Source organism: Amphiura filiformis, chromosome 3, assembly GCF_039555335.1.
Source record: "Amphiura filiformis chromosome 3, Afil_fr2py, whole genome shotgun sequence".
Lineage (NCBI taxonomy): Eukaryota > Metazoa > Echinodermata > Ophiuroidea > Amphilepidida > Amphiuridae > Amphiura > Amphiura filiformis.
In genome coordinates, this window is record NC_092630.1 from 36,524,604 (window position 1) to 36,536,757 (window position 12,154).

At 37.3% G+C, this 12,154-nt stretch overlaps 1 protein-coding gene across 3 annotated transcripts in view; it reads right to left on the reverse strand.

Moving 5' to 3' along the window:
- Window positions 1-487: 487 nt before the first annotated feature.
- LOC140148442 (uncharacterized) overlaps window positions 488-12,154 on the reverse strand; it is a 38,803-nt gene continuing 27,136 nt past the window's right edge. For 2 of the 3 annotated variants that reach the window (XM_072170386.1, XM_072170388.1), the window contains exons 11-13: window positions 10,214-10,396; window positions 9,241-9,304; window positions 490-7,820 (exon numbers count right to left, since the gene is read on the reverse strand). In XM_072170386.1, the coding sequence (XP_072026487.1) occupies window positions 5,914-7,820; window positions 9,241-9,304; window positions 10,214-10,396 (2,154 nt within the window). In that variant the 3' untranslated portion in view covers window positions 490-5,913. Of the gene's footprint in view, window positions 7,821-9,240; window positions 9,305-10,213; window positions 10,397-10,528; window positions 10,712-12,154 lie in introns of all 3 variants that reach the window. The other variant, XM_072170389.1, reaches the window with a different exon arrangement.

Below are 12,154 nucleotides of genomic sequence, written 5' to 3' on the forward strand. Positions count from 1 at the left end.
CACCATGCATCAATAAAATGACTTCCAAGAAATCAAAATGCTTACTAGTCTTTGTGATTTATTATTTGGAAAAAAGCTGCTCTTTCGGTACCAATCAAACACATTTTATCAGGATATTTATGCAGTAGTTCTCACGCTACTAGCATTGGAATAGAGAGATTGCGATTTCCAAACATAGCATCAAACGTATGTGGAATCTATTCAAAATCCCGTCACAAGAGAGTGGTTTTGAATGAATTCCACGTACGTTCGATACATATGTTTGGAAATCGCAATCTCTCTAATGGCTAATTCTGATGAGTCAAGTTTCTAAAACAGGCAGATCAGTTGGAATCAATAGAAAAAGACCATATTTATCCTTCTTTGCTTGTTATGGCCTATGGAATGATTAACCACTTGATAAATTAAAATACATATATCGTTTACTTGAAAAATATGGTTCATTCAAAAAACAATTGTGGTGCAATATGATGTCCTTTAAATGAAATCAAACACAAAATATTCTGTCAATATTCATGTGAATTCATTTATTGACTTGGACAAGTAATGTTGCACAATGATTTTGCTCATAGTAGCTTCTAATATAGAGTTATTAAATGTACACAAAATCTTGAGACCAAAGTCAGTGTTTGCTACTTAAAATCAACTCAATATAGAATACAATGAGTACTGGTCTTGTTTTTGCTTTCTCTTGTACTTAACATTGTATTTGAACTTATAATTCTCAAACAGGTTCATGAATTTCAACCTTTACAACAAACAATAATGAATTATCTACATGTACATACATGTATGTATAAAATAACATTGTATATTATTTCAGACAAGCAGTGACATTTAATTAATTGATTGTGTTTAATTATGTAAAAGACATCAGTAAGCATGTCATGTTTATAGCAAGTATACCTTATAGAGGCCTTGCATGTGACGTATCATCCCGTAAATATGGCGGACTACTCAAATGCATTTAACAAAAGCATGCTTGCAATCTACCGTGATAGTTCGTCTCACACACATAACCCTGCACTACGATCAAATAGGTTGATGACAACATTTGATTGAATGGACTGCACTCCGCCATAACTACGGTGAAGGACACCGGGTTAAATCCTTTGTTTGGAGCCAATCGATAATTTCACACAGGGCCTCTATAGGAAGAGTTTTGAGCACATAGTTCAAGACATTTCTTTTATACTAGTCTCATTTCCAGCTGGCTTGTACTCCTTGACAAAGGAGCACAAGCCAGCTGGGATCAAGACTGTATAATAAGCATAAAAAATGAGGTTTACAAAAATCAACATAAATGTATACAATGATGCTAAAGATCATAAAAGAGATTTCAGAGATTTTCTACATACACTATTTTGTCAAACTTCCCCACCAAACGATCAGCAGTCATAAATAGGCCAAATTAATTCATTATGGTACAGGGTCTTCTGGGACTATGTCACAAAGATTACGATCAATCTTACAAATGATGTAATGGGGGAGTTACAAGTATGTGTGGTAAATCAATTGTACGTTTACAAGATCGATCGTAAGGCTTTGTTGTGTGACGAGCCCTGTTGCAGCAAGTCACTGATTACCCCTTTATGTATTACATAAGGTATTGTTGTAATACAGTGTCAAATAAATAATTCCTATAAATAAATTCTATACAGTACACATTGATTTACAATCATGTATTATAATACAAGAAGATTACACTCAACGATTCTCCAATTTTGCCACATGCCTTGGCAAACTTTGATTTAAAGAGCATGCTTTTTTGCATGCTGCACCTAATGTGTTATGCCAATAAGGTGTGCTAAGAGCCGCACGTGCAAAAGATGCAAATTATCATTCCATTTGGGTTTGCTGATAAATGCCAGAGCTACACTACTTTGATTTCCTGGCATAACAATCAAAAATTAGATTTACCATAAAGCATGTTTATAGTGGGAGCGGATGTACAGTACTTTGTCATATAAATTCTGTATGGTCAAAAATTGTCCAGAAACCCCTTCACTATAAATACCAACCATATATCAATATCCTTTTCTAACAGATGGATATTGGGAAACTATAAACAGTTGAGGATAAATTTAGTACGGTATTGCAGGATTGGTACATGTGCCGTAAACGTGATTCAGTATAAACAACACCAGTTGCGGTATATAGAAACTGTCATAAATGATGTGCTCAAAACTCTTATGTATTTATTATAAATTCAAATTTGGTTTAAGACCTGAGCTTTCGGTCATAGCAGGATCTTTATCAAAGGCCGAGTGCCTTGAAGTTGACAAAAGATATGGGACACCAAGGCCAAACAGACAATGGCCTTGGTGGCATCCCTGAAATTTGAGCCCTGTTCCCAAACAGCTGTTGTTTAGTGAGGTTTTCCTGATTATTTTTGACCGCATAGAATTTCGACACCAAAGTAATGTACGCCTGCTCCTACTATAAGCACGTTTACTGACAATGATAAAGAAAATAGATTCAGTGATCAATGCCAATAAAACGAACATGAAATCATAGATGAACAAATATACCGACCATTCACCAACACGCAAAGTCCAGCATCATCTGTTAATAATGGCCAATTATTCAAACATGTGCACGAAAATGCTACACCTATTCTGCACCTGTTACAATGTATTTTTACAAAGCATAGTTTTGACATCTTTAGCTTAAATGCACATAGGCACCATAGAGCTGATAATAAACCCTAATACAGCTCCATGATGGCCACAAATGGTGTGTGTGTGTTTTGTCATGTTAGACAAAGGCGTTTGAATATTCAACCCAAATGAATATGCGATAATCTCAGCACACAAAGCATGGGGACTTTGCCTGTTGGTGAATGGTCTCTATATTTTTGTCTATGCATGAAATTATCTCCAACTAAGAAGATGGTGGGGATGATGACGCTTTTACTTATCTCTATACACATTACAAAATCCATCATTGAGTGAGAACACACTTTTTACAGTCAAAATTAATAGGTTTAATTTTCACGGGAAAATTTTCTGGACACGTGACAACCATGGGCGCAGACATTTTAGCATTATGGAATGTGACCCCGAGCACAGCGGGTTGTCTTCCAATGTATTTGAATAGGAAGAATTCCTCCTTTGAGGCAAAATAAGTTACTTGACGCAAGTTAATAATATTATGGTATGAGTATAGATATTTTTGAAATTACGTTTTTGATGTTATTGTGAAGAAATTAAGAATACATAATATTCAATAAATTTGCAATGCACAAATTTCTATCAAAATTGCGGCCAAGAATACTTTTCCAATTCAAAATTACTAAGACTTGAATAGCGAGGTCACCGCCGGGGGTCAGGGATCAGGCTCGAGGTTACACTCACATTGATACACATTGGTCATGTGTCCAGAAAATTATCCTGTGAAAATTTACCTATTAATGTTGACTGTTTTAAATCATTTAATGGAAGAGTTTTACAATGGATATGAACATTAATTTGATCAGGACTTCATGCTCATACAAAAACAACAACATGGAACAGCAGCTGCCATTACTTTTCACTACTGATTTTGCAACAGTAACTGTTAGATTTATTTGTAAGCTTGAATCAACATTTGCCATAAACTACAAATTAGATGCTAATTGTCAGAATTACATAATGAACTTTTTGATCAATCTTTCAAAAAAGTTCAAAATAATTTGATTACAATGCTATCGCAGAAAATATATAAAAATAACAGCTGAATTTGTTAATCTAAATAAGGCAATTGGTTTGGCACAAAATTAGTCTATTATATACAATATGATACAATTCAACAATTGAATTCAAATGTGTTACCTAACTTAACGATAGATGTATAATTAGAGGTTAATAACTATGCATCAATTGTTTGGGGGTATTGTGAATAATCTAATCATTTTGCCTTTGAAACCAAGGAATATCCAATTAGGGAGCATGGTAGCTGAGTGGAATGGGCTCCGACTCATATTCCTAAGGTTGTGGGTTCGAGCCCCGGCGACGTAAACATGTGCCCTTGAGTAAGGCACTTTATCTCTATTACGCCTCTCCACCCAGGTGTATAAATGGGTACCGGCATTCATAAATGCTAGGAAGGTAACAGACTCGCTTTGGAGGTGTGGCGATCACCCCACAGCAACATTTCACAGTGAAGTATGGCCTAATCGCTAACGAATGAGAGATGGGCATTCCATCCTGTACAAAATAAAATAAATACAGGTTCGACTCTTTTACCTTTTTTTTATATCCCATAAAGTTAAGATTTTTCCTTGTACTCTATATAAAAATAATTAATGCAAAGCTATCAACTGAATTCATAACTGTCACTATTCAACTCCTCATTTACATAATAGAAAAATTTTATTCTCTTGAATGTGTAAAAATAACCCTTTTTAACCAAAATATTCATTTGCTCCTTGACAAATTGAAATATCCGTACACTTTAAACAAAAGCCATATCTTAAAGACACTAAACCTAAATTACCAAATAAAGTAGTCAATAAATGGACAATTTTCTTCTGCATATTTTGATACCTTATTCGGCACAATGCAACTTTATTTTCCCAACTTATGTCACGCTGTAAAGACCTTGTTACAAAGCCGTTGGGAATAGCCCAGAAAGAAGAAATACCCCAAATATGTCACTTTTAAAATTCTCTCTTTTTCCATTCAAATGGGTATAACTTGACGGAATAAAGTTGCATTGTGCCAAATGAGCTACCAAAATATGCAGAACAAAATGATCTATCTATTGAATACTTGACTTTACGAAAACTTGGGCAAACTGGCATATAAATAAATCTCTCAATTTATTAAATGTCAGTTTGCCTGTAAAATCATTTAAATTATACTTTTTTTGGGCTTGCCTCATTTATTTCTGATCCTCTCATATATTAATTGTAATTTAGGTTTAGTGTCGTTTGTTTTAAGTATACAGATACTTTTTGTGCACAGTATCTTTAATGTGACATCATGTGATCATGATTAGATCACAATTAGGCCAAAAAAGGCAATTGAGTTATCATCATCAACTTGTCCAGTAAGCAAGCACAATATGCTCAAATCCTTGCAACCTTAGCACTTGTCTGCAAAGGTATGGCTTTTAATAAAATACCAATTTTCCAATGTATCTTATTGGTTTTCCCCCTCTAATTTTGGTGGTCTTGTTAGATCAGATAATGTCACATATAAAACACAACTTTTCTATTGATCTCAAGTAAATTCGTTGCTGTAGTACATGTTAGGATATAAATGTTGCTAGGTCAACGAGCTCACACTTGCTTTGTTACGAACCACTGATCAAAATGATCACAGCATAAAGCCTATGGCATATCATAATTCGGAACAGGTGTATGAGCACAGGCTTGAACCAATGGTTACTAAAGTGCACTACGTCAGTGAATAGGAACATACAAAGCATTTTTACAAGTCTATTTACTGAATTGGATTATTTGAGACAGCAGAAGTATCATTTTGATCATTAAATATTAATCAAGGTTTTAAGGCCAGAAGGTCCTATCTGCAATAGCTGCCCCATAGACATTTTGATAATTTCTGCATCTATATTGTACACTTGGCAGCTATTGGCAGATAGGACTTTCTTGTCGTAAACCCCTGATGTATACTTTATCTCCTACATACATAATATTTTATGCTAAAAATACATAATGCGGGTTTAGGGTGGGAATGCCCTATCTGCAGTAGCCGTCAGATACCATATTTTATAGATTGTGTACAATAATAAATGCAGACATTGTTGCAGACTATATTTTGAAGCTTTAGGACCAGAAGGTCCTATCTGCAATAGCTGCCCATAGACGTTTTGATAATTTCTGCATCATTTAGATATGTGACACCTGGCAGCTATTGCAGATAGGGCTTTCTTGCCGTAAACCCTCAATGCTTTCTATCCCGATGATAACTACCCAATAGGTTCCGTCATTTGTGTAGGGACTCTTGAGCTCAAAGATAACTCATCTCCATTAGGCCTTCCTACTGTAGGAGGAGCGGAATGGAGTTGACTCTGATCCACATCAGTGGCTGCAAATGGCTCATATTCACAGAGAGGAGCAGCAAGTTCTTGTGTTGTAAGCTTATCAGTATGCTGTGTTGGCACTGGTCGTTTACGTTCACCGTCCCAACTGTCAACACTGTTGACTGAAGCAGGTTGTTGGATGTCCTGTGTGTCCGTAGACTGTGTTGTGACTCCATCCAGATGTAATTGTTTCAATGGTGAGATAATATCTGCATCCTCAGATGGCACTGGAGATTTGCTGTTGGCAAGTGAGTGGTTGGCTTCATCAACACCATGGAAGGGTTCTTGTACCGACGTACTATCAGGTACAAAACCTGGGTTTGGTATGACATCAGTGTGCTGCATAGGAACTCTGTTGCTATTTCCAAATTCTGCAGAATGCTGTGACATGTGCATGGTATCCGGAAAATGGACGTAAGATTGCTGTTGTTGAATTGTAGATGAAGTATGTCTGGCAACATCTTCTTGATTTGTATCAGACATTCTTGCAGGTGATGGTGCGTATCTACAATCCATTGAAGGAGCTCTACTTATATCATGACCTCTATGTGTGTAATCTACTGGTGACGGTGTATTTCTAGACTCAACTGATGTAGCCCTGCTTGGATCGTAACCTCTATGTGTGTACTCGACTGGTGATGGTGTATTTCTAGACTCCACTGATATAGCCCTACTTGCATCAGGACCTCTATGTGTGTAATCTACTGGTGACGGTGTATTTCTATATTCCACTGATGCAGCCCTACTTGGATCATATCCTCTATGTGTGTAATCTACTGGTGACGGTGTATTTCTAGACTCCACTGATGTAGCCCTACTTGCATCAGGACCTCTATGTGTGTAATCCACTGGTAGTTGAGTACGATCTAGTTTTGCCATTTGTCCATCATGCATTCCTGTATACATGTCTGGGGATGGCGTGGGAGGTGCAGCAGCGAATTTGGCTGGATCAATAGATGCCATAGGGTCAAAGTGGTTGTACCGGGGTGGTCTTTCATACTGCAGTGGTTCTCTGTATTGCCCAGGAGCAGGTTGGTAGTTGGGGTACCGAAGTTGCTGTTGAGGATAATGATCACCCTGAAACCTATGCTGAGGTGGCTGATGTTGATACTGCTGCTGCTGCTGAATATACTGCTGATGATACCGCTGTTGCTGATACTGCTGCTGCTGTAGCATATACTGCTGCTGTAGATATTGTTCATGTTCATATTGATCATATGTCACAGGTGGTCTTTGGTAATCCCCATATTGAGTTCCAGATGGGTATTGTCCTTGATCATGATGTCTGTAATTCACCTGTCCTGTTGGTCTTTCATCATAGAACGAGTCATACATAGGTGGGTTTGTTGATGGCGGTGTCACAGTGGAAGGTGGTGTAGGTCTGTTCATAAAACTTGATGGCACCGTTGATGATGTACCAGTCGGGAAGGATTGCTGAGGAGTTGAACCAGGTACCTGTCCTGGTACGTTGGAATCATGTGACACAGAACGCAGATCTTGTGGCATGTGAGGTGGTGGTCTGTACTGTTGAGAACCGCCTGGGATAGGTAGTGGCATATTTGATGTTTGCAATGGCAGATTTGCCGATCCAGAAGGTTGGTCTGCAGTGCGGATTGGATTAGTGATGCCCATGTCCCGATACTTTCTATCTAGAGCTGACAAGTCTTCTGTTTTCTGTTGTGGAACACTGGGCGTAACCTTGGAATCTTGTCGGAGTACTTCATTTGAGTCATAGCAGGACTCCTCAGGCTCAAGATTTCTCTGCAGTGGTTCTGTGTTCTGTGTAGGAAGGCCTGAAAATAATTAAGAGTAACAATATTTTTCATTAGCAAAAATATATTTTAAGATGAAGAGATGTTTACAAATAATATATTTTCATCAACAAGATTCAAATGTTATAGCTGAAGGGAATTTTGTGCGACGTATTGAACAAATTCTAATTTGAATAAATTTTGAAGGTGGACCACATTGACTTTGGGCCCCCTGAAAATGGGGGAATTTGCAACAAATTTTCTTGAGAGGCTCTGTTTGAAATGTAAATGACTTGTGACCTCAATTTTTGGATATGCATTGTATTTATCCTATATAGCATCAGCAACTAAAAAAAAAAAAATCTGACAAGAAATGTGAATTTAGGGGGCTAAACTTGCCAGTTTACAAAACATTATTTTTTTGGCATATTGAATGACCCCATGACACAGACATTTGTTTTTTGGATTTTTTTTTAACTTTTTGACAAATTGGGTATGCAATTAGTAGTATACAAGGTTTCAGACCTCCCGCAAGGTACAGGCTCCCAAATGTGAAATTTATTTAAAGGGCAGCTTTTGGGTCCAAATTTAAATAGACCCTCCTACTCCAACTTTAAAAGCTGCCACAGAAAATCTGTAAGAGCTAAAGACCTGAAACTTGCAGGTTTTTATTATTTCTTTTTCTACAGGTACAACATAAAATATATAGCAAATTGAGGGGCACAGGTGGGAACAGTCCATGGTATGGTATGGATTGACCCTATAACAAATTTGAGGGGCACAGGTGGGAACAGTCCATGGTATGGTATGGATTGACCCTATAACAAATTTGAGGGGCACAGGTGGGAACAGTCCATGGTATGGTATGGATTGACCCTATAACAAATTTCCTACAAGATGGCAGCTGATACAGAGCTATAGAATATTCTTAGTCAGTGGGAGTGGTCTATTATGTAGACACATATTCTGATTGGACAATCGCATGATTTGGTGTCGTCTATCAGGCCGTATACCGACCCCACGTCATCATGAGTGTTGATAATGCGTAACACGCTCATAGAGGTGCGCGTACGTATTGCGTTGTATGCATAGACGCCGTGCAGAATACTCGCACACACTAGCAGTACATGCAACAAAAGATGTGAAGTTGTAAACAAGTTTCGTTCATTTTAGAAAAAGGGGAGTTTTTTATGACGATAACTTTATTTTTGCTTTAAAAAATAGTTTCCAGTTATTAAAATAATATTTAACTGACTAAGAATGAGAATAAACGATAGGAATTTTTATTTTGACTATCCTCTACCTATGATAAACGACAGGCAGGTCCAATATTTTTATTGTAGTGGATACCGGCTGCGCGGCATCCACTACTCAAAATATTAGACCTGCCTGTCGTCTATCACATGGTAGAGGATAGTCAAAATAAAAATTCCCATAGTTTATTCTTTAAATAATATCTTACTTCTCCTCTTCAGAGCATTTCTTTCCTCTATGCGAGCATTAATCTCTTTAAGTCTAGTCACCACCTGTAAGGATGGAAAGGTATCAGTAAGAAAAATATGACAAATTATTATTTATCTTAGGTAAGGGAACCATTGTCAGTTTAGTGTTCTACATAAATTTGTGAAACATAGTGACTGATAGATAGTGATTGACAAATCTATGGTTTGCATCCGTACAGTGTCATCGCCCCAATATCTTCATGGCAGAAATCGCCATGGTAGGTTGAATCCACCGCCACGCATGGCCATTTTGTATCGACCTGTTTATGGTACATGTACGCCATAGGTCATATGCTTTTAGACTACCTTCACGATTGGCCTATACACTGCGCTATATAATTCGGCACATATAAATCAGAATTATTTTGCCATAAACTCATCAGACTCTGATTAAATGGGGATGGAACTACTGGAGACTTTTTAATTTGGCTGTGTTTATATCATTCATATCCAGTATTAGCATTCTTTTGCACTTATTTGCTGATGCAATCACTGGGGTACTGCACAAATATGGAAGTGAAGTTGTAATTGGCAATATATCCAGAGATGTAAATGACAAAATAATTGGCATCCTGAAAATGGTCTGAAAACAAGATTTACACCTCTTTCCCATATCTATTCATTTTCTGAAACAAGATCTCATTTCCTGAAAACTTAACATCTCTGAATATCGGCATTTCATTCCTGGAACAAGCTGTTTGGCATCGGGTGAACCCGGTGTGACCTGGAACTATTCACACAATAAACAGGACAAAGGACAACGACAAAATCACAATTTATTTTACTTTTCTCGTGTGAATATTCCATTTTAGAATTGTTAAACTCATCTCATGAATGGGCCATGAATGTCTTTATATTTCCACTCTAGCAGTGTTCATATTGAGATACAATTAGATCAAAACTTATATCGAAGTATAGATATCAGATACATACCTCTTCCATTACTGGTCGTCTTTGAGGGAATTTGTGGACACATTGCAGTGCCAATTCTAGCATTTGCCAAGCAAGATCCCATGGCCAATCAGGGCATCTTTTATCACAGAGTTCATCCACTAGCTTCCTTTGAAAGCCTTGATCATTTTTCAGACTGTCCACAAGCTCTATAACTATGTGAATCTTCAATAGAAATGATCACAAAGATTAGATCAAACTTAACCAAGAAAATTTTAAAACTTTCAACGGAAACTGTGATAAGAGATGTCCTGATTGGCCATGGATAGATCAAACTTATAGATGTTAGATTTATACCTCTTGCATTACTGGTCGTTTTTGTGGGATAACCTCAACGCAATCCAGTGCTAATTCTAGCATTTGCCAAGCAAGATCCCATGGCCAATCAGGACATATATTATCACAGAGTTCGTCCACTAGCTTCCTTTCAAAGTCTTTATCATTTTTCAGACAGTCCACAAGCTCTAAAACTATGTGAGACTGAAAAAGAAATATCACAAAACTTGTATCAACAAACTTACAAATGTTAGATTTATATCTCTTGCGTTACTGGTTGTGTTTGGGGGGCTTCCTAGACACAATCCAGTGCTAATTCTAGCACCTGCAAAGCAAAATCCTATGGTCAATTAGGACATCTCTTATCACAGAGCTCGTCTCAAGTGGAGAGTAATGCCATGATTTTGCGGTGGCAGGTAAAACAAAATAATTAAATGAAGGACACACCAGCTATGGGGAGAAAATTGGGGGCATTCGGGTACTTGCCGATGATGGGCGGAGGCGAACGAAAATAATATCTGAGTCTCATCTTTAGCGTCTTAGTATCACGTGCATAACGCATCAAGATCAGCTCTTAAATGCGCCCATCATGCGATGTCATGCTTGCATGACAATGAATGCCTCGTTCACATTCTGAGGGAACCGAATACCCCCAATTTTTGCTCCATGCCTGTATCAAGATGGCGGTCGAGTCCTGGCTCTCCTTCTCTAATTCTGTGGATGTGACACACTATAGTTTCTTCTGACCATTTAATATCAGACTTCTCACAAGATCTACAATGAATTGAATCTGAAAGAGAAATCATCATCACAGAATGATATCTACCCCATACAAGGAGGATGTATTAGGCCAAATAAAAAATAAAACATGTTTCACGTCCCCTCCCGCTCCCTTTTTTGTCTTCAATTTTATTTTTATTTTTTGAAATTCAGTTATAACTTTTCAAAAAATATGTCTAGGAAGTAGAGATGCTTTTTATAGCCTTGCCAATATACAAGAAACACTTTTATAAGGTTTTGTGATAGTTAGAAGGGGCCTATCTCTCAGAACAACAAATAAAAAGAGGCCTCCTCCTTTTTCTAGGCATTATCATATACGCTAAAACAGCCCTAATTATGGGTATTTACACGATTTTGCGATAAAAAAATAAAAAGCCCCTCTTCCTCCTTTTTTTTTCAAAAACCGGATGTGAAACATGTTTTTTTTATTTTACTTGGCCTTATGGTAATTGAATGCAATAAGGAAATAACTGACTTTTATTATTTTAAAGAACTTTGTTATTGCTATGCACTTCCATCATTCTTGTATTCAACTGCACCCATATCCCTTGCATAAAGCTATGGTATAAATCTGCTATATTGGATTGCTATGCATGGGAATCAAGAAAGTGTACCTCTGGTATTAAAGAGGGGGTTAGAATTTTTCACATTGTGTTTTGTACCTCACAATGGGCCTGTACCTAAATGATTCCAAAGTTTTTAGTTAAATTGCACTTTTTTAAATATTAGAAGCAAAAGCGTGTTTACAATGGCCCATAACACAGTGTTGGTATTAACCTACATGGAGGATGGGGCTTTTTGGGGAGGATCATCAGTCCACCAGTACAGAGTCCCTGAATGCTGGCGAATACATGTAGGGGTGTGTAT